Source organism: Portunus trituberculatus, chromosome 39 (genome assembly GCF_017591435.1).
Source record: "Portunus trituberculatus isolate SZX2019 chromosome 39, ASM1759143v1, whole genome shotgun sequence".
Lineage (NCBI taxonomy): Eukaryota > Metazoa > Arthropoda > Malacostraca > Decapoda > Portunidae > Portunus > Portunus trituberculatus.
In genome coordinates, this window is record NC_059293.1 from 19,177,911 (window position 1) to 19,201,922 (window position 24,012).

The 24,012-nt window shown below is 40.9% G+C and overlaps 1 protein-coding gene across 2 annotated transcripts in view; it reads left to right on the plus strand.

Annotated features, from left to right (window-relative positions):
* LOC123515493 (putative neural-cadherin 2) overlaps positions 1-24,012 on the plus strand; it is a 76,518-nt gene that overhangs the window by 27,843 nt on the left and 24,663 nt on the right. Inside the window, exon 1 of one of the 2 annotated variants that reach the window (XM_045274103.1) lies at positions 14,826-15,290. The exons of the other annotated variant lie outside the window; for it this stretch is intronic. Coding sequence (XP_045130038.1) covers positions 15,242-15,290 — 49 coding nt within the window. The 5' untranslated portion in view covers positions 14,826-15,241. Of the gene's footprint in view, positions 1-14,825; positions 15,291-24,012 lie in introns of those variants that run through there. 2 annotated transcript variants of the gene reach the window in all.

Genomic DNA, 24,012 nt, shown 5'->3' on the forward strand with positions numbered 1-24,012 from the left:
GTCCTGTAAATCTCATCTGTGTTATTTTCACATTTAGCAGTAATTCTCTTCCAGCATCCATCCTCATTAGTACCTCTTCCTTTGTCTTCGTTCCTCTATCCAAAGTATTTTCAAAAGTCTTCTCCACTACCATATTCAAAATGCTTCTAACCTCCTCCCCATGTGTTTATGTATGGTCCAGATTTATTACCCATATAGCAGTGCCGACCATATATAATTATTAACTGCTCTTACGGATTAGAAGCATGGACCATACACCAATACTGGCCATACGTAACCAGCAAAGTATATGTTATTCAAGAAGGATGAGAGTTTGTGAGTTTGGTTTCATGGCAACGTAAAAACACAAGACAGGCAAATGCAAGACAAGCACTGCCGACTTTGCAGTGGAAGGGAAGAGAATATGAAAGACATTCACCAGCCAAGATTTCGTTTTTTCTTTCTTTTATTTGAGAGGAGGAAAAAGAATTATATTTCAAGTCAGCAATCTACATAACCAAAATGTTCCTCTCCTAACATGAAATTACGAATGATTTCTCTACAACCTCAATTATTCTCATGGTAAAGTTTATGTAGTCAGTAAAATGAGTCAGTCTTTTTTTTTACTTTGATTGGTATTGTTGTTCGTTACCTCTTGTCGTTATTAGATAAACAACACTTACATTCCTGAGTTACCTATCAAGCTAACCCCTTTGTATCTTTAATCTTTCTCTCCCCCTTTTTTCTCTACCACTGTGAATTATTTTCTTGTGTCCAGTATTTCTAGTCCACCGTACTTTTGTCTTCCTTTTTTCGTTGTAGAAATTCACACAAGGTAAAACAAATGGGGTGTACTTCTAACATATGTAGATATGTGTGTGTGTGTGTGTGTGTGTGTGTGTGTGTGTGTGTGTGTGTGTGTGTGTGTGTGTGTGTGTGTGTGTGTGTGTGTGTGTGTGTGTGTGTGTGTGTGTGTGTGTGTTCGTGCCTGTGTGCATTTTCATCACCTGCCATCAACTTTTGGGTGAACCGGGAACACACACACACACACACACACACACACACACACACACACACACACACACACACACACACACGGGAGCAGGTTCACCTTGCTGTATTTTTCTTTCCTTCATTGTTGCTAGAAAAAAAAAGTAAAATACATCCTCCGCTTTTCACAGAGTTTATCTCCACTCGAATGAGTTTATTACTTTTCCTAGTGAGCAGGAAATAAACATTAACTTGCTTTGCATCATTAGATAATTTCTTTTATCGTCACAACACATTTCAGCCATTTACCAGTAATATTAACTAGCAGCTTTCATTTTATTGCATCATTTCATTTGCAAAAACAGTCACAGGAGCTGAAAATTGAAGAGAAAGAAGTAGAATGCGTTGACATGAGGAAATCTTCAAAGGTGTGAGTGTTCAAGGACAGGAAACGAAAAACAAACAAAAAGAAAGAAAAGCAACGTCAGTGGAGAATTGTCGAGAGAAAATATTTGATTCTTTTTTATTTTTCCTTCTTCACGTGTATAGCCTGTCTGTGTATAGAAGTGCACGTGATGGATGTATAGCCAGCGAAATATTCCTTCCCTTCACGGCGAGGGTTGGGTGTTTATCGAGTGTATACATTACTTGGTAGGCGATCAGTTGTTTGCCAAATGTTGTTATCATATTCCCTGCCTGCTGCGTGTATGTAAAGAAGGAAATAGAGAAGAAGAAAGAGAAAGGGCAAGAAGAAAACTAAGGAGCAGAGAAAGTAAAGGAGGAATGAGAAAGAAAGAAAACGAAGTAGAAGTAAAAGAAGAAAGAAGGAAAAAGAAAAAAAAAATCAGAAAAGATAAATAAAACTAAGAAAACAAAAATATGAATAAGAGAAAAAAGAAAGAAAGAGAGGAGAAGGAAGAGAAAAAGCGACAAAAGAAAGAATAGAAGAAACTAATGAAAGAAATAAAAATATATACACGATCCTTATTGCATAGTGACATTTACAACACGACGGTCGCTTAGAGATAGACAGGAAGTGACAGTCTGGCCCAGTGGTGCTTCCTGTGGCCTTGTGCTCACTGACAAACTCTTATCTCCACCACCACTACCACCAGCACCGCCACCACCGCGTAACTTCACCTTTAACAATGGACGGAAGCACTGCGCACCTCGAGCAAAGCAGCACTGAAAAGACGCTCCCGTAATTATCACGCTGTGTGGTTTACTTCTCAACTTACACAAGAGGCGCATGTCAAAACGTTCCTGGCTGACACTTGTTGATTATTTTTGCTCTGGGAACACAGCGAGTTTTATTAGGAGGTGAACAACACAAAGTTCTCGTGTTATCACTTTGAATTACGGTGTTTTTGGAGCGGAATAGTTTTGCTGAGGTGTCGTATTTGTTTTGGCCGTGTGTTCAGATATTAAAGCCGTGTGTGTGTGTGTGTGTGTGCGCGCGTCTGTGTGTGGGTAATAGTTCTGAAAATACTTCGTGAATGTTAATTTGATATACGTATTTTTCCTGCACTGCCAATATTGAGTGTTATTTCTATTTTAACTTATATATTTTCATTAGTATTGTTATTATTTCCTCTCCTCTTACTTTTCCTCTGCGAAGTATTGCCACCGCAGAGTCGCACCTTCCCCGCCGCCTCCTCAATAATAACAAAAATCTTTGGTGGTCAGTCATAAATACCTTTGATTTGCTTGTATGTGAATACCCCCAAGTGGCAGGAGACGTTGTATATTCTCTCTCTCTCTCTCTCTCTCTCTCTCTCTCTCTCTCTCTCTCTCTCTCTCTCTCTCTCTCTCTCTCTCTCTCTCTCTCTCTCTCTCTCTCTCTCTCTCTCTCTCTCTCTCTCTCTCTCTCTCTCTCTCTCTCTCTCTCTCTCTCTCGTCATGGATGAGTCACTTGTTATTCACTTACTCACAGAGAAGAATGAGCTTAGTTCGATCCACTTTATGATCTCCTCTCACGAGTTATGCCTTGTTGAGGAAGAGAGACGAAGTGAGTTACGTTAGGGAAGATATGGAGGGACTGAGAAGAAAAAAAGCATCGTGGCATAAAGCTGAAGATAATATGCCAACCGCTAAATATTTTATATAAATCTAACAGGTCTGTATGCTGGCACGGCGTTGATATTGTAAATGGAAAACAACGAAATGGGAAATGTCAGGTTTTGGAAAGATAGGGAGATAGAATGAAAAGAAAAAGTGGGAAAAAGTGTACCAGAGAGAATTGAAACAGAGCGAATGGACAGCAGTGAGAGGAGAAAGACACGCTGGGCACAGAGGAGGACAAACTGATGTGTGGGAGAGATTAGAGCGATGAATCAAAGGAATTATTGCTTTCCCGTGGATTAACGCAACGAGTATCATGTTTGTGGGGATTTTAAAGCTTTGCAGATCTGGTTAACACGAAATATTACATACATTCCTCTGCTTCTTGACTCTCTCTCTCTCTCTCTCTCTCTCTCTCTCTCTCTCTCTCTCTCTCTCTCTCTCTCTCTTCTCTCTTTCCCATTTTTCCTTTCCTTCCTTTCCTTCCCTTCCCTTCCTTCCCTTCCCTTCCCCTTCCTTCCTTCCTTCCTTCCTTCCCTTCCTTCCTTCCTTCCTTCCTTCCTTCCTTCCTTCCTTCCTTCCCTCCCTTACCTTCCTTACCAAACCCTCCCTTCCACGTCCTCCCCTTCCCTCTCACCCATCCATGTTAGGTGACCTGGCTCCGGGAAACGATACGCATAAAAAAAAAAAAAAAAAACACCAGCTCTCTCTCTCGGCCCTCCGGTAAATTGGGTGTGTGTTATGTGACTGCAACACGTGGGCTGCAGCTTGGTACCACGTCCCCGCGGGAGGCTAGCAGCGCGCCCCTCGTTAAGCCCTTTGCAATGGGGGAAACAAGCGAGGATGATGAAGGAATTAAATTTAAGAGAAAACTCGTCCCATTATCTGAAGTATGAATATGAAGCTTGCTCTCTCTGTCGTTCTCTCTTTCTCTGTCGTTCTCTCTCTCTCTCTGTCTTTCTGTCGTTCTCTCTCTCTCTCTCTCTCTCTCTCTCTCTCTCTCTCTCTCTCTCTCTCTCTCTCTCTCTCTCTCTCTGCGTTTATTTGAGAGCCACAAGTCTTCAAGGAGGTTTTAGGGAGATGAGTTGGTGTGTGGTGTAATTATTAATTTTTTTACTTGATGTAACTGATTCATTTTTAGGAAAGTACAGCCATGTGATCTTGGATACTTGAATTATTATTATTACCATTTTGTCGTCGTTGTTGCTACTATATGGGTTGCAGGAGCGATAAGAAAGCAACGGATCACTACGAGATGAATGGTGATTGAAAAAGAAACATGTCCATCATGATCAACGTAAAGTCTGCAAACCCAACTTGATAACAGGGATTTATGACGCGACTTATCGGTGGCGCGTCTTGCATAATAGCTTGTCAAACAGCGATTAATCAATAGTATCTGATACGCGTCACGTCGGTTATCTCTCTTAGCGCCTGGAGCAAGGGATACCTCGAGAATTTTGTTCCCAGGGGCGTCATAAGCCATTACAAACGAGCTCAAGACGTGTCGAGAGCCAAGCAGGGAAAAAGTTGGTTCGTCAATAGATAACATTAGAATATCTTGTCCAGGACGAATTTTATATTGTGTAGCTGTGACTGAATTCAATATTTTGTTTTTATTTGTAGTATTTTTTTCATATTTCTATTATATATGGTATCTCCTCTGCTTTATGCGTGGCTGTGTCTTCCTGGGAGAGTAAAATCTTCCTCACTCTTTTCCATTATTAAACAGGTGTGTTGATGCTGTTTCCTCACACCGCGGTCTGAGGTCTCTGAGGGTCTCTGGGCGGTAACTGATATTGTTTGCCGGCGCGAGTGTGGCTTCTGTTTTCCTTCTGTTTTCTTCTCTTATCATATCGTCATGTTGTTTCTCCTTATTCATATACTATTCTCCTTTGAAGTGGCCTGAATTGACCTCGTGAAGTGGTCTTGGGCGTGGCTTCTCTCTCATGCTACTGAATCCACTAAACACGTCCCTGTCCTGTCATTTCTTGCTGGCGTTTTATCACGTCCCTTAATTAGTGTTAGTCACATTACATAATCATTGTTATAACTGCACTGGTGTGTGGACTGCAGATGATAAGCAGTGCGCCACAGGATCTTGTTGTAGCGATATCGGTGTACACTTTATTGACCAACTTCCATATAGTGTACTCGTAGAATGTTGATGGTGGCCTCAGCACGCGTGGATGTAAAGGTGGTGGTCCGTGGGTGGTGAGGCCAGGCTGAGGGAGGTGATGGTGAGTCCTCACTGAACGGGCGGCAGCGTCATGGCTCGGTAGGGAGGCGGCCAGTCGCGTGTCGGCCGCCGTCTAGTGAACACTTCTGCGGTGTCCTCAGAAGCTCGCTTCCACGCCCGGCACAGCGAGACCTGTTACTTCTCGACTGTTTGTATGTATTACTTCCGACACTTATATTTGTTGCTCATCTCGATCTGAATTCGCGTCCGTAAGAAAACGACCGCTCGCCGCACCTCCGCGTGGGTGTTGTCGCGTAACTTAGATTATTGGCTCAGGTACTTAGTCTTAGTCTTAAAAAAAAGAAATAATGCTTGGGTGAGGATGACTAGCCCGTGTATACTTTGTCTGTTCTTGTCCGTTTTCTTTTCAATTCAAGACGATGATTTGGAAAGGGAAAGTTATTTTTTTCACCGCTTTCTCTCCGTCCCTCTTTCTGGAGCAGCCACGTTAAGAGCAGAGCAGGAGTGATGATGTGCAGCTTTGTTCTCTAATGAACGTCAGCTTTGCTGAATTTCATAACTTGGGAAGGAAAGCAGTGATAACAAATTTCTTGATTATATTATATTATATTTTTCATTCATGTAAGTTTCATTCATTTCGCACCATATGACCATGCGGCGCCTTAATTAAGTCAATCAGTCCATTTACAATACTTTTCCCTTATATTAATCAATTTGACAATGGAACGTATCAAATAACTAATTACTTATATGAATTACTGAGTACTGTATAAAGGCAAAGTTTATTTGTACTTTCTCTTTGAGAAATAATAATCTTACATAATAAAATTTCATGTTTATACAATTTACACGAACGGGATTATAGGTGCAGTATTTGCTTTATTTGTTAATGTCTCCATAATGTTTAACGTCATTTCATTCGCATATAAAGACCTTTATTTTATGCTGTTTGTGAATTTACATAACGATTCATGTTCTAACCTAATATTAATCAGTAAACGAACATGTTTATATTTACATAATTTATCTCATTGTGTCTCTTATTTTTATCAATCTCATCAGTTCATCTGTAACGTCACACGCAATTATATTTTGTATTTAAAAACTGTAATTCCTTTATAACGTTCGAAATTCATTGACAAATCATTTTTGGATACCTTAATTACCAAACTGTCAGCTTCATTGTTACAGAAAATGCTTGGGAGATTTTTTCATTGTATGTTCAGAAAGAAGAAAACTTTGCTTCGGAAAGTTAGACACACAGGGCGACAGAGGAGCATGTTTGCCGCTCCTGACGAAGGGAGTGATTTGATTGGCTAGCAGGATAGATGAAGAGTACGTGAGAGAGAGAGAGAGAGAGAGAGAGAGAGAGAGAGAGAGAGAGAGAGAGAGAGAGATGGCTTTTTTTTCGTCGTGGGCATATTTGTTTAGGAGGAACAACCTGCACCCTAATTAGTAATAAACATGTGCTGCATTTTTTCCCTCCTTCCACACAAATGATGTAAAATGCGGCCAGTTTAGTATTTCCTTTGGGACTCCGTGAATTGGTTCCGTATTTATAACCACCATTAAACCAGAGTAATGAACGCATTCGCCCGATCCCAATGTAGTATTTATTCACAGCCTTTTTTTTTCGTCCGGAGGGGTAACTATTAATGCTTCCTGTCCCTAAGGATGTAATGAGGAGTGATTATTTCAGATTCTTCCATATTACTCTGGGAAAATTTAAATATCTGGACTTTCTCGATTTTTTTTTTAAATTGACACAGTTACTTTTTTGGTTATAAGTTCCTGTCTCCATTAAGTTTAAAGTAAGGTATTTTTTGCTCTGTTTTATCATTTAATTTCATAGATACTGGAAGGATAAATATAGAAAGATCTACCGGTGATTCCTTTCTCAGTTTAAGTTTTCATATCAAAGAAAATTCCAGTTGACAAATAATGGCACGTTTTTTCTCTTTTTTTTTCGTTTGCTTTTGCTTTCTCTTTTCTTGTTATCTGAAGTTTGACAGAAGCAATACGGCTTTCCTTGAGTGCCGCGCTAAGAAAAGGGTATACAACATCGCTAATTGGCCAAGTTTGCCAGAAGGAGTCATGGTAAAGAAAGCATGTGGGTCACTCTCCAGAAGACTCCAGATGGAAACAACCCCCCCGCCGCCTCCCACCACTTGGCTGCGTGCTGCCTCGTGTTGTGGCGTCTTTAGTGAAAAACAATTGCGTGTTTTTACATTTTCTTACTTCATTTTGACTGTTTACAGGGAAGCGTGGGACTGTTATTGAGTTATAAGAATACAAAGAATAATATCTTATGAGAAGAATTAGTGAAGCGAGAAGATTGAAGTTTTCTCTAAGAGATTTGTTTTCCTCTTTGACCTTAAAAGGATATACTGATGGAAACTTTAGACCGTTTCTTGCCTCACCTCGTCTAGAAAAATATGAAATGATGTTACAAATTTATCTGTTTTCTGTAACACTGAGAACGAAAATTTTGACCCATATGAAGGATGCACATATAACTGAATTAGGTTTCCAAACTGACCGCGGCAAACTTCATCAAGATGGCGCTAAAAGAATAATAGATAGATGAAAAAGAAAAAAATGAATACAAAGTTGCCGGTTCACTGAAGCTTAATGGAATCGGAATACTGATATGGAAATAACTTAGTAAACTCGACTACACCAGTTGTATTTGTCCTTTTCTGTCTATATTTTCATATATTGATTTTTAACTCTACTGAATTATAAGGATTTTTTGTTAAGTTTTAAATTATAATGGTACAAAATTTTAAGTTTTAATTAATACCTACGCTGCGAATGAAATCATAAAAATGTGCATAATAAATACAATCAAAAACATTACCAATAACTTTAGAAAAAGAATAGCAATTAAAGATTTAAGAATTCTATTAACGAATACCTTTTATAAGACATATGAAATATTTGGATTTAATACATCAGAGAAAGCTGGAAATATCTATGTGATTCGCTGATAGCAGCGTACACTCAGCAATCACAGCAGTCTTGATCATTTTTCTGTATTTGCTTTGGTCTCTGTCAGTCTTTTTCTTTGGCTCATTCTCAGATTATTTCAATGAAAGAAGGAACGAAACAGTAGGTGTGCCTTTGTGTCAGTGTCGTTCCCTTGTAATGCTCCTATCAAGAGATGCAGCGCGTAGTGAGAACACTGCTTTCTCAAGGTATCAGTGGCATGCGAGGAGGCCGCTGATGCTGAAACTCGTCCATAGACAAACTTCACAGCTCACCTCAGATCACTATTACGTAGATCAAGAGAACGGTTTGTTTAACCATTGCACTGACAACATTGTATAGTTTTGATATCATTGGTATGTTTAGAGACGAAGCACAGTATCATAAGTACATATTGGAGCGCTATGTAGTTCACGCTTAGTTAATAAATCTGTTGTGGAATCAAATTGCACGGAAATATGAATTAAATTCCTCCATTTTCATTCCGTTGAAAGCAATTTCAAACATGCACGCCGATCCGATCAAATAAATATTTTGCAGGAAAATTAAAAATTCCCTTTTATGTGTAGTTTTTATTTCCTTCTTTGTTAATTTGCTTCTGAAATTTGATTTTACGGCTTCATTGCTACGTGAACCAATGAGAGATTCTGGGAAAGAAAAATAAGAGAGATTTGTGGTGTATGTATTTATTGAAGTGTGTGTGTGTGTGTGTGTGTGTGTGTGTGTGTGTGTGTGTGTGTGTGTGTGTGTGTGTGTGTGTGTGTGAACAGGCAGATAAGGGCGATAGCATTACAAACATAGGTACTCCAGCATATAGAAAGCAGACGTAACAATGAAAACACTAGCGAGGCAAAACTATCATTGCTCAGACTGTCCGCACGTCATCGCCATCCCAGTGCGGCTCAAGCAGGATTCGTCAGCTAACAGCACAGAAAAAAAAATTGGAAAAGAAGACTGGCAGGGATCTGTATACTGCATAATGGGTTGAGTTCGCTGAGCCTCGACTGGTTGACCATAACGCAGGGGGTCTAGTACCTTGCTGTTCACATCCCGCGTTTCACTGGCTAATAAAACGACGAGGAAGGAACAAAAAAAAAAATGTGAATAATCAGAACGAAATGTAGGAAACAAGGTCAAAAGTCTCGTTCTGTTTGCGTGTTGGTGCGGCACTGCGCTGATAACTGTGTGTTTTTTAGGCATTTTGTTTATATTTACGTCTTTGCGACAATGTTTGCGAAAGGCTTGGTGTGTGTGTGTGTGTGTGTGTGTGTGTGTGTGTGTGTGTGTGTGTGTGTGTGTGTGTGTGTGTGTGTGTGTCATTTTTTTTTTCTCAGGTTCTATATAACATATTTTCCGTACATCTCTATGAGTCACGTTCCTCACAACACACGGCTCACTGCTACACCAGAAGGACCGTGACCCTTCAGGCTCTCGTTGTCCCTTCACCAGGAATAAGCAGGAATGAGAGAGCAAGTTGGGTTATTATTTTACCCTATATTATATTACTTGTGAACTGAGCTAAGTTATTATATCTCTTTTTTAATTAATTTATGTAATTCATTTGTCTGAAAACGCCAGGTATCATTGTACTATTACATTACATAATTAAATAACAAAAAAATAGATTTCATAAGCATTGATTACTGTGTTGTGTAAGATAATATCCGGTATATTGTTTTGTGTCGAACATTAGTAGAAGAGAATATGACCTGGAACACAACCCAGTATCGCCACCAACAATTATTGTCAGTTTGAAACAGTGAAAAAAGAAATAATGCTAACAATAGTATATGAAACGAGGACATTGCTCCAGGGGAAATTATTTCTCGTAAAACATGGTAATGGTAGTAGTAATAATAATGATGATAATACTAGTAATGATAACAATACTAATTAGAAGAAAAGAAGAACATGAACAAAACAAAGCCAAACATCGAGAGACACAAATATTATACGATTACACAACAAAAATAGAGAAATGAATTGAAAAACGAAGACTTTTAAATAAAAGAGAGACTGAGAAACACACGCGGGATAAAATCACATACATTTTTCAAAGTAAGAGATGCAAAATGATTTTTCGGACCATTTGCAATTTCTTCTCGCCCTAAATCTTTCGCCGGGTCCCACAGACACATCCGCCTCTCCTCCTGAAGGGCGGCACCTCACGTTTTGCTCTATATTCATGGGCAGGAGGGCGAGCTCTGCCACTTCCTCTTCGCTCCCAACCTCCGGAATAGAGAGGAGATCAGGAGACACTCGGTAGAAGAGGAATGGAGTCTTCAGAAAGTTCACAAGAAACCTGGGAGCCGCCGTATTGGAGCGGCGGGGCAGGCATGGCGGAAACAAGTAGGCGACGGGGAATAGGAATAATGCGAAAAGGGCACGTGCCGGAAGACCGGATAGAAACGTAGGAGGAATATCTGAAGGAAAGCGAAAGGGAGGATCCGGGTATGAATGGCAGAAAAAGAACTTAGGATGCTAGGAGAATGAGAAGGAAGATAAGGAAAAAAGGAGCAGAAGAAAATGAAGAAAGAAAAAAGATAGGAAACACAAAGCCAAAGGAAAAATGCAAGTAGGGTGTTAAAAGAAAAATGAGGAGAGATAAGAAAAGAAAAGGCATGAGGAAATTTAAGAAAGACGTTGAAAAGAAAATGAAAAGATAAGAAATAGAAAGGCAGAAAAAAACGTAGGAATAATACCTTGAGGAAAAATGAGAAAGGCGACAAAGAGATTTTCCACGCTCACTCTGATTAGGTTTGAGAATTCGGTAATGTGGACCACTCGTTTTTTGTGGGAAATATAATAAAGCAGGAATTAGAGGCGGGAAGCTGGGATGTCCTGATGAAAGGTCTCCGCTACCACTCCACCACGCCCTTCCACAAGTAAATTAACTCCTGCGAAAATATATCACATGATGAAATGAATATCAACCCAAATTACTTCATAACTAAGTGGGGATAAACACGATATGATAAACTTGACTCGCTGAGAGATGTATTTTGAACCACAGGCAATGTTCGCTCAGGAAAGATTTCATTGCTCATTTCTACTTTCCGATAAGCTTTTGAGTGAATAGATGTGATAACCTTATAACTCAGCACTATTCTTGGACATTGTAGGCTCTCATAACGACTATTTCTGAAGCAGGCGCTACTGGAATATGTCAGGCGTGTTCAAGAGTGTTTCTTTGATTCGAGTAATAGTTTATCGTTTGATAATAAGTAATACTTTAAAGACTGATCACCGTTTATTACAGTGGAAAGGAAGAAGACGAGACGGCAGAGTAGATTTTCCGGCGAACAAAGATTTAACTAGAATATCATTGTCATTTAAACAAGAGCATAATATTCAATAAGCTTAGGACATGTGACTGATCTGCACTTTTAATGTACGAAGATTCACCAGCTTTTTGTGAAGTGTTTTGTTAATCAGTTTTACATTTGCACGATATAGTTCGCTGTCACATTGCTGTTTGAAGTAACTCAATTCATATTTTTACGCTGCAGATTCATATAATCCTTCGATATTGCTAGTGATACTGTACTTTTTTTTTCTTTTCTTGGCAGCATAATTCACGGTGAAATGGCTCAATCGTCAGCGTGAAATTTATACCAAAGAAAATATTATTATTCATTCATTCTCAGTGCACAGGTTTGGAATTTAGTGTTTTTACATGAGTTGTCTTTTGTTCAAATCGAATGAAAACACTAGATCTCTCTCTCTCTCTCTCTCTCTCTCTCTCTCTCTCTCTCTCTCTCTCTCTCTCTCTCTCTCTCTCTCTCATACGCAACAATCCATAGAGTACCTGAATGGGAGCATGCAGGATGCCATAAAAGCTTCACAGAATACACCATAAGGCTGGTAAATCCTGACAGAAGGAGTGGTGGTGGTGGTGGTGGTGGCGGTGATGGTGGCGGTGGCGATGATGGTGGCGATGATGGTGGCGGCGGTGGTGGTGGTTGAGGCACTGATAAGGGTGGTAAGCATTAGAGTGGTTCATGCAAAATAGAATAGCTGGCTCCTCTAATGCATGATTCACCTTCGCCATTCCATTATTGTTCTTTGCTGTCTTTCTTCTCTTACTCTCTCTTCCCTCTCCCTTTATTCGCTTTCATTCACCCATTTCTCCACCTTCGGTTACAGGAAGCTTTGACATGTTTTCAAATTAATTAGAGGGACACAGATGACATATAAAACAGAGTATCTGTCGTGACACACGTGTCTCCCACAGCAGCGTATTATTAGACCACAGGCGATGTAATAATAGTGTTGAAAGGAGGCCGCGGATCAGATGCTCTCCACGATGAATTGCTTCATAACTAAAGCGACGTGGTTCCCTGCCAGATGAAGTGGCGGGAGGGAATCGAGGGATTCGGTAACTAACCCTCGTAAGGAAGCATTGCCTGTAATGGGGTGAACACTGCACGGGGAGTTGCTGGGATGAAAGGGAGCAGAATAATTCCTTCTTTTAGGCGATAGGAGAGAAAAGACGAGGTTTGAGTAGATTGGTAAAGAATTTTCTGTTATTTTACATCTGAAAAGATGTGAACTATCCGTTATACACACACACACACACACACAGAGAGAGAGAGAGAGAGAGAGAGAGAGAGAGAGAGAGAGAGAGAGTAGAAAAGCTGCTTAGAGCACACATGAAGAACATCAACAACAAATAAAGGGAAATCACAGAATAACATGTAAGTCCGTGCCATGGGCGGCAAATATATCATACAGAAATTACGAAAGACATGGCAAGTTCGAATAGAGCCAGTGTTCCTTCCCTGGAGAGTGTTACGGTGCAATGGGTGAGGTTGTTTCAGACGAGGTTGTCACCGCTGTGCTCACCGTGTCATAGTCTTCTCTCTCTCTGGTTCTGTTTAGTGATGTTTAGACACCCTTTTAGTGGTCATGATTGAAGATACTGTTTTGACTAGTGAAAGATCAGACAGACATGGGGACAGGGGATATTGTTGTGGAGGAGGGAATAACCGAGGGATTGTTCATAAACGACTCCTCCTCCCCACTACTCCAAAATGTAATGAATTAGCATCGAAATTTGAAGCTTCGTGTTTCTCTCTCTCTGTCTCTCTCTCTCTCTCTCTCTCTCTCTCTCTCTCTCTCTCTCTCTCTCTCTCTCTCTCTCTCTCTCTCTCTCTCTCTCTCTCTCTCTCTCTCTCTCTCTCTCTCTCTCTCTCTCTCTCTCTCTCTCTCTCTCTCTCTCGTTTTCCATATCAAAGTTCACTCCGTCTCTCTCCTCCAGTCTTTTTATCTCGTTCATTGCAATATTTCCCTCATTTCATTTTTATTCCATTTGTTTTAACAATCTGCTTCACCTTTCTGAGAACTAGTATAACCCTCCGTCATTTCATACCACTGGTTCTGCTGTAAAGGGAAAAGAAAAACAGACTGGACATTATTCTCTTCAGGGAATGTGGTGGTGTATCGCTACGAGATTTTATCATTATTGTGCCGGACATGGAAGTGTAGAGTCATGTTCTCAGATTGTGGCCAATAAGGTCACAGCCTCAGTAAGACCACCTCGCGCCAATGGCCTCAGTAGCCTCTTGGAAAGGCGAATCCACCGCTGTGTTATTATTTACTTAGTGAGGGAGAAGCAGCCTCAGCCGAGCGAGTCAACCCCCTCCCCCCTTGGAGACTCTCCATTGTATTGTTTCCCTGTCCCTGCAACCTGCAATGCCGCTGCTTGCAACGCAGTGCTGACCTTTTGGTGTTGGGTCACGTAAAGGCACTCCAGCACAAGCAGTGCTGATTCTCTGCCAGAACTGACTTTAGTGGCAATTACCAAAACACTGGCGTAGCGCTTCCTTGGGGAAAAAAATATTCCCGGGTCTTTGGAGAGTAGAGAGTGTGAAGAAACACTCCAAGCAGGGAACAAACACTAGCTTCTATGACAAAGAATAAGGCGTACCTTGAGTTGTCGGAGTACTGAGCCTGTTTACATCTGTATGTTTGACCATTCCTTTCCTCTACTTTCCTTCTTTTTGCTCATCTGTTCCACTTCTTTCCCCTTCTTCTCTCGCTTTCCTCCCAATCCTTTACCGCCTCCCCTCCCTCTCCCACACACAGTCTTCCCTCCTCTCATCTCCCTTCTTCAGCCTCTTGTCTCTTTTCTGGACGCTACCTGCCTCCATTTCCTTCGGAGACGCCTGACTCTTAAGTGAATGCCGTGGACGCAGCAGCGGGAAGTCTGCGATTAAAGTCCCTCTCCTCGAAAATTGCGCGTGCTCAGAGCGCCCTCAGGGAGCTGTTCGCCTCTCCGTCGCAAATTTCCCAAAGGACAACCAGAGGGAAAGGACGCCTTCCCATTTGTGGTTTGCCAATATAACTTTACGGAAACACCACGCGGGAATATTAATAATAAAGAAATAAAATGTGGTTACTGTTGCTGTCATTTAGTGTGTGTGTGTGTGTGTGTGTGTGTGTGTGTGTGTGTGTGTGTGTGTGTGTGTGTGTGTGTAGATAACATACCGAGAGCAACGATGAGTTATACACATGAGAGAAGAGACGAGAAGAGTAACGAAGAACAATATCTGTGTTAGCCAGTACTGTTACGATATACAGTCAGTACTTATTATTTCTTTGAACGTTCTCTGTTTCTTAAATCTAATAATAACTTCATTAGATCAAACAAGAGATTCTCGAAATTTGCGGGTAATTTGTGCGTGGTGGTGAATGGGCCAGATGACTGGTATCATGCTGCTTGGTGTTCAGAGATGCAAAAGATTCACAACGCTCGCTCCTGTCACGTGGCTGCTAATCCTAGTCTGCTCATCCACACCCGCCAGACCACACTGTAATTCATTTGAAGGTCACAGAAGGCTTAAACCGGACCAAATAGAATACTGATTGAGTTAAAAGGAATTCAACGCCACGCATCTCGTCGAAAGCTTTGGAAGAAAACCAAATTCTCTTGTTAGTGGAAGGGAAGAGCGTCACACGCAAAAGTCAGGCTTGTTGTCCTGACTTTGTAACAAACCGCGTGCCCCACCGACCCAGCTCGCCATGGACCCCGCCAGGATTCTTCAGATCATCACCAACAGCACCTGGATGGGTGAGTAGCCACGTCTGTACAGTCAGGCTCAGTGAAAGAAGTGACACACCACATTCATTTTCATTGTATTTCACGTTGTCCCTCTGTCTCAAGTTTTTCGATCTAAGAATCTACCAATTGACGCTTCTTGTAAGGTGTTTGTCGGCAGATCAGAGAACTTAAGATTGATGGAAAACGCAAGGTCATGTAGAAGTGAATTACTTGACGTTTAACCTCCTATGCACTTTTGCTTCTGATAATACTTGCTTTTTATGTACTACAAAATGCATTTCCGTCATTTTGTGTTATTTTTACAGAATATCTTACTCGTGAAGATTTCTTTTATCTTTTAAAATTTGTAACAGCATCGAGTTGGTTTCCTTCTTTATGTTTTCACGGTTTTCCTGTGACCGTCAAAGCAATCAATGAATCTTTCTATCTCCGTAAAGAATTGCTGTGTCATTAACGTTGCAGGTCACACTCTCTTGCCTGTAATAAACGCTGCCCACTTTGTCTTGATTGCATGCGTTACATTCACTTAGTCTCCGTCCCTTCTCTTCATCCTCTGTTCTTGAAGCAATCAGAAATCAATCTTTACTGTTGATTTTTTCTGCTACGCTTTGCCTTTCAACGCAGTCTGACCTTTGACGCTCCCTGATTAGTTAAGAATTATGCTATTTTTGTGCATTAAGCAAATTGCTCCCTGTATTACCAGTCAGCGACCTGCGACGTGATATCTCTAAGTAACATTTGTGTTTTAAATCTTAAACATTCTAGATTACCTGCATTTTGTTCCCATCAGGTGTATCAATCTATTCCACGAGTTCAATAGTACATCTTTCCTTCAGGTAAGTGAAGCCTTCCTCCCCAGCAGATGCCAATGGCCTACATCTCCGCGTTGCCTTCTCAAAACTCGATTTGCTTCCCAGAGACATGCAAACTTTTCTCTAGAAACTTGCATCTCTTCCGTTGTGATTTTATCATTCAAATGAAACCCATTACCCAGCGGGAAGCGGCACCATTGCTGTGGTCGCACTTGTCATGTAGCCAAATGGGGCAAGTAACTACGGCCCCAGCAAGGGTGTGCAGTGCTGGAACCAGCTCACTCGTGCCTTTCTGTGCCTCGCTACGCTGCCAGCGGGGCAAAACCCTGGAGACATGCCAAACGAATGTCGCCCTTTTCTCTTGCCTTACGTCTTCTTTCTTTATTTTGATTCACTTTGCTTATTTTTTCTATTTATTTATTTGTCTTGTGAACATGCTCAGCAATAACACTAAGTACTTGTCAAGAAATAATGAAAAATTATTTTGTCATCTAAAATCCATGTGTGACGCCAGGTATGAGGTGTCCGCACCGTCCATCGAAATGTTGGTGATTATAAAACGCTGCAGCCAACGTCACTTTTTTCCTCCACATGTGAATTGACATCAGGAAACAAAAAAAAAAAAAAAAAAAACGGGAATGAATTACACAAAACAAGCGTTGTTTATTGTATTGTTTCATGAAGTTCCCGGGAGATTGGCCTCCAGCTCTCCATGCCGCTCGTTTTCAGTCCTTTTTACGACATCGAAGGAATTGCTACGCCCTAATATTTCCCAGAAGTTGTAGTGGCAGGAGTAGGAGGAGGAGGAGGAGGAGGAGGAGGAAGAAGAGAGAAGTAGCAATAGTAGTATAGGGCTTAGGTACTAGGATGTCCAAGAAATGCTGCTTCTCATTTATACATGAAACCAAAAATTTTATACATAGTACACGTGAGACAAACAGATGGACGACGAGACGCATGGAAAGAGACAGAAAGACAGACCGATGAGCGATAGAAGGAAGAACAGACAGACAGACCGACAGACAGACACAGGCGGGCGAAGGGACGGACACACGATTAAACAGACAAGCACTTGGTGAGCACGATTCGTTTAGCATCTCCTGGAAAGATTCTCACCACGAGATTAACCAGCAGGACTCTTTACCTCTCTTTTTTCTTTCCACTTCGTTACTCTTCTCGTCTCTTCTCTCGTTCCCTCTTGTGCGTCGGGTCTTATTTTTCTCTCCCTCGGGAAAAGGTAACGTGTGCAAGAATTGTATTAAAGGTGCTATGATTTCCTTTTTCTTTCCCTTTTTCATATTCTTTCAGTCTTTTCCTTAACAGAACAGTCTCCTCTTATTAGCTTTTTGTTCTTCTTGTAGCTGCTCCTCTTGCCTTTGTCGTTGTTCCTCCTCCATTATTTTCCTTTATTTTTGTTGTTGTTGTCGTTGTTGTTTTGTTGTTCTCTTGTAAAGTGTTGAGATGAAAAACAACGAGATCATTGTACTATCGTTATTGGTTTTCTTTCATTGCTACAAATGCGACAAACTCTTAATTCTCTCTCTCTCTCTCTCTCTCTCTCTCTCTCTCTCTCTCTCTCTCTCTCTCTCTCTCTCTCTCTCTCTCTCTCTCTCTCTCTCTCTCTCTCTCTCTCTCTCTCTCTCTCTCTCTCTCTCTCTCTCTTAGAATTACTGCTCCAAATGACTACATCCTTAACTGTGATTAAAAAAGAGGGCCACTGTGGTCCTTGCAAAATACAAGGCAGGAAATGAAGGACTGTAGGTGAAGGAACAGGAAATAAGAATGATGAAGAGGTTGACAAGCGAGTGAAATACTGAAGCATCACTCGTGCAAGTAACAAGGCAGCGACGGTAACAAGATCGCCGGCTCACAGTTTTGTCCACATTAACCCCGAACAGAGCGTGAAAATTAAATGAGATTTTCCCGGAGGAGGCGGCGCTGTCGTGAAAGGGCGAGAGGCGAGGCGCGAAACTAAGCAAATTGGAAAAGTGACACAAGAAACAAAATGCCGTTCATCTGGATGTGTATTTTGAAATGCTTTTTTTTTTTTTTTCGTGCGCATTTTCCACCGAGATGACTAGTCTGGTGTGGTCCTCGCAGTGTTTCCTTCATTAATGACAGACTCCTTTGCTAATTCATCCGCTACTACTGATAATTATATCACCTCAAGTGTAGAAATATAATTAATAAAGACCTGTAACGGATGTGAAGCTTTATATATTTTCAACTTAAATATCACCCCCAAAAAATCTACGTAATCTTAACATCATCCTCTGGTGATATTAATTAAACTGGTGCCTTAGTGCTGAAGGTGTTAAAAATACCTCTCGAACCATGAAAATACTCTTAAACACCAGCGACAGGTTCCTGAAGGAGTGTGTATTCCAAGCAAGACATCGATAGGTTTAAGAATGTATATGGTTCCGCCCTTCAGAGAGTTCCACCACCTCCTGCGCCTCTATTGTGCCTCTATTTGCCGCCAGCTGTGTGTGACATTATTACTGATAAATAAAGCGTTCACAGAGAGAGAGGCGCGTGTCAGTGTAGATAGAGAGAAGGTTATGTTTTGTAATGCGTTTTCAGTCTCAACCCAACCACTGTGATGCTTTGGACAAGGACATCATTGATCCAGAGAGAGAGAGAGAGAGAGAGAGAGAGAGTGAGTCCAGTGTACTTTGAAGGAGAGATTTATTCCAGTAAGTCCCCTCATTTTTTTACAGCCTCAGGGTTTGTGTTCAATTATTCACCGTCCCTAACGTCGTCTTTGTACTGAGAAGCTTACGGTCTTTGTTTTCCTTCTTCTTCCTCTTTCTTCTTCTTCTTCTTCTTATTATTATTATTATTATTATTATTATTATTTCTTCTTTTTTCATCTTCTTCTTCTTCTTCTTCTTCTTCTTATCTTCCTCTTCTTCTTCTTCTTCTTATTATTATTATTATTATTATTATTATTATTATTATTATTATTATTATTATTTATTTATTCTAGTAGTAGTAGTAGTAGTAGTAGTAGTAATAGTATTTCTTATTATTATTATTATTATCATTATTATTATTATTATTATTATTATTATTATTATTATTATTATTATTATTATTATTATTATTATTATTATTATTATTATTATTATTATGATTGTATTTATTATTACCATTGTTTTTTATCATTATTATGATTACCTACTACTATTATTGCCATCATTATCATTACTATCGCTCTTACTCTTATTATTTTCCTTCTTTTCTCTTAATTCTTCTTTGCTTTATACTTCTTTACTCTTCATAAAAAAATAATAACACGCAAGAAAACAGAACTTATACATAACTTTTCCTCCACGAGTGTCACTTCACACGCAAACTATTTACACTCAACAGCGATGTAAGCAATCCACAAAAGATACCAGAGGTTGCTAGACGTCTTTCCGCCACCCCACTGTGCTGAGCCTTCCTCCTACAGCTCTATTGAATAACAAGCACTTTCCCTTCGCTTCCCCCATTGAGACATAAAAAGGTCAGGGCTTTGGAGGTGAGGGTGTGATGATCGAGCTGACAAGTGCCACAGGATATCGTGTAACACTGCGCTGAGATGGAAGGGGCGATGATGGAGAGGCGGTGTTGCGGGAGAGGCCCGTGTTCAGAAATGCTTTGCTTTCTCACCGCGACTATTTTCTAAAGCCACAGAGATGATTAGCCCTGTGTTTCTCGTGCTGAAGATGTAGAGATGTTATTCTGTCAATAGAGCCATGAAATCATCTATTGAAAACCCCTTATAAGTTTATGTAGTCCCTTTTAACCTTTCAGTGCTATGGCGCGTTTTTTTTTTTTTTTTATTATTTTGCTTGTTATTTGGAGATTCTATACAGCTGCTTCAGAGACTTATGTGGTGGATTTAAATAGGGAAGGCTCTGGCCATTAATCTTCTGACCTCCATAGATCCTTCCTAATGTAAAGCAAATGGTCTAATCGTACAGAGAAATCAAGGTCAAATTGCGTCTAAGTATTAAAGGGGCTAAATGAGTGGAGGAGAGATGTAGAAATGTTTGAAAATATGGTTTTCAGATTATCATATTGTGAAACACCTTGGCACCGCATGTCCACTATTTTCAACGGATTTTTGAGGGCGTTTTTATGGTTCTAGTGACAGATTAACAAAATTTTTACATTATTATCCGCTGAACGCTCGCGAGAACCCGGCTAATCATCTCTGTATACCCTTGAAAAAATAGCCTCAGGAAGAGAACAAAGCGTTAGTGGCAGTGCGAGAGGGGAGGTGGAGGAGAGCGAAATACTGGTAGATTATAGAGGATTGGGTGAAGCGATTGTGGGTAGAGAAGGAGTTGTGCGTGTCAAATGGAATGCATGTGAGTATGTGTCAAGTTGTTGTAAGAAAGTGATTGATTGCAAGTTTGGCACCGGATGAAGTGAGAATGGATAGTGTGTGTGTGTGTGTGTGTGTGTGTGTGTGTGGGTGTGGGTGTGGGTGTGGGTGTGGAAGACTAAGAGGGAATGTGGTGGACAGACCGCACGAAGGAGAGAAGGAAGACTTAATTAAAAGTTTACCGGGAGACGAGGAGACGAGAGGAGGATAAGAGGAGCCTCAAGATATGAAGGCAGGAGCTGGAAGGAACCCCCACGATGGAAGCAATGAAGGCAGAAGTACGCGGGAACATATTTTCTATCCACGTTACAGAAGAAATACGATCCCGCCGCGCCTCGTTGTGCGTGTAGTGCTGCAGAAAAGACAATCCCTGGTAGGTATTTTTCTCCTGAGTTTTGTGATATGCCTGTCTCGGGGAAGTGAAAAATGTACGCACTGTTATTCTCTCTCTCTCTCTCTCTCTCTCTCTCTCTCTCTCTCTCTCTCTCTCTCTCTCTCTCTCTCTCTCTCTCTCTCTCTCTCTCTCTCTCTCTCTCTCTCTCTCTCTCTCTCTCTCTCTCTCTCTCGATGCATAATTCTAGTGATCAAAAGCTGAAACTAATCGCCCATTGTGACACAGACATTAGGGACGTGGGATTATCCTATTGATTGTTATAGCTGTTTGCGTAGAGAGGCCGACAGGATGGTACGTGGTGTTTAATGATTTTAAGTGGACGGGAAGCATGCTTAACGCTCCCGTGCTTAATGTTTGACGATCTGACGTGTGGTAATGGAATGCAAGATCGGTACATTAAGCGGCTACAAGCGGCACTGTTCATTATCGTCATCGTAGCAATAGGTGTGAAGTTATTATGAGGAACAATTATGGCTGTACTAACTCGCTAGGAATGATAATGATGGCTTGGTGTAGAGTTAACCTTTTCAGCACCATGACGCGTCTTCCTGTTCATTCTGCTTACTATTTGCTGATTTTATACAGCTTCAGAAACTCATGTAGGAATTAGAATAGTGAAGTTTGTGGCCATCAATCTTCTGATATCCATCGACCCTTCCTAATGTCAATAAAATCGTCTAATGATATTCAAAACTCAAGGTAGAAATGCGTTCCAGTACTAAGGGGGTTAATGGTGTTTGATTAGATCCGTAGTAGATTTTATTTGAATACGATGTTTGTGGGATACGGCTCGTTATTTATCGTGTGGAGAAAAAGAGTTCACTAATTGATTTATAGAGTTTTGTTTGTAAATATAGTAAGAATAGTGTGTTTGTTCTTGCCTAACCCAGCCGGCTTAACCATATGAATAAAACTAACGCTAACTATACAAAAAATAATGATAAATAAAACTAAGATAATTTGTACGGTCTCTCAAGTGTGTTTCTGTTAGTAATGACAATATATCTTAACCTCTCAGTACCAGAAGGCGTTTCCATATTCATTCTATTTACTATTTGATTATTTATACAGCTTCAGAAACTTATGTGGGGGATTAAAATAAAGACAAAAGCCATTAATCTTCTAACCTCCATAGACACTTCCTAAAGTCAATAAAATAGTTTAATCGTACACAAATCTCAAGGTAAAAATGTGTCCCAGTAGTGAAGAGGTTTAAATTGACAAGCTTGGCAACGCTCAAGTGACCCATCAAGCATCCAAGCATGTTCTGCTCCTTCCGGTCACGAACTTACCGCAGTGTCAGCCAAGAGTTTGCTCCCAAGACGAACTGTTAGACTCCCACACTTGCTACTAAACTACACGCTACATCTGGACTTTCCGACATCGCTAATTTGCAAAGTTTAGTCATGTTCGCTGTGCACCTGTCGCTTTGTTAGACACTTCTACGACACGCGCCTGCGGTTGCACACATTTACCACTCCACCTCCCTGAAACGTGGCGTGCAGATGTAAGTGGCACTGACTTGGATACTCAGTCAGTCCAGTCACTAAGCCCCCAGTCCTGCTCAGAGCATTTATGTATCACACGTGTCACTTCTCCAAATCCTTTCCTGAAAATTCAATCCAAACAATTTCCTCCCCGCGATAAGTTCCTCGTCTGAATCTAACAACCTAATCTGTCAAGGGGAACGGATAAGTCCCTTGAGTGAAATGCAGAGTAGTGTAATAGGACAGGTTTAGATAGGTTTCTAGACTTCCAACAATACTCGATCATTCTTCTTTTTTACATCGTTTTGTGAATGGTATTTAAGTGGGCCTCTTTTTCTCTCTGGATTTTTGCCTTGGTCATCGATCCTCCTTGATAGAATTGGGAAAAAATGGGAAAAAAAACAGAATACCCTCATGTTTTGTTTTGTTTTTTCCTATCATCAGTTAATGTTTTAGTAAGAAAATTATATGAAATTCCCTGCCGTGGGTCAGTCTCGGCTTACCCCGCACAAACAAACAGATCCCGGAGGAAACCTTTACGAGACAATCACGGCCACGTTTCCATGGTAACAAGAAACCAATATGATCCAAGAATACATTGTCTACCCCACCTTCTTTACCTTCCTCTCCTCAGCCGCGCTCTTATTCCATCAACACGCCACACATTCCACCAACTCCTCTACCCGCCACAGCTGCAAATATTGACACCACAGCCCCGCCAAGCCATCACCGCCCCCCACCACCTCTGTGCGCCGCCACTGAGGCACTAATCCCCCCAAAGCCCTCACTGAGCCACACTATGTCGCCACAATTCGACACCCTTCACTCACTGTAAACCCTCCCAGACTTATTTCCACGGTTAGCTTCCTCTCGTTCACCACTTTACCACTTTCCCTGTACGTGTCCTCTCTCTCTCTCTCTCTCTCTCTCTCTCTCTCTCTCTCTCTCTCTCTCTCTCTCTCTCTCATACGTCCCTTCTCTGTCTAGGAAAACATAAAAGAGTCATATTTACGCACGTTTCTCACATTTGCACCATTCACGTATATTTTTTCCTACTTGGATGGAGCGGACCATTGAGTGCATTAGTAACTGTCCTCACCAGATATGTCGGTCACGCCGCGGAGATTATCTGATTAGGGACGGTGAGCGGACCCCGGCTGGAGGCGCTGGAGTGAGAGGAGAGGGCTCGAGAGGGAAGGAGGGAGAGAGAGTGGTGTGCAAAACAAGTCTCTCTGGATGGACTGATTTCAAATTCTGTGGTTACCGTTTCATCGTGTCTTTCCGCCACCTTTCTCTCTCTCTCCCTCTCCGTCTCTCTCTCTCTCTCTCTCTCTCTCTCTCTCTCTCTCTCTCTCTCTCTCTCTGATATTTTCTTTACTCTGAATGTGTTTCCATTTCATTTTACTTCACTTAATCTCATTTTTTTCATTTTTTCACGAGTGCGTATCTTGTTCTCATTGTTTCCAGTTTAAGTTTTATTTCCTTTCCTTTTATGTTCGTTTAGCTTTTTATTTACTTATTCTTTTAATCTTATACTGTCCTCACACTTTTCTTGCTCATTTTTATTCACATTTTCCTTTAACATCGTCAGACTCAACCCTTTCTCTACTAAGCAGTGTTTTCATACAACTTTTTAGACATTTTTTCTTATCAGAGTTTC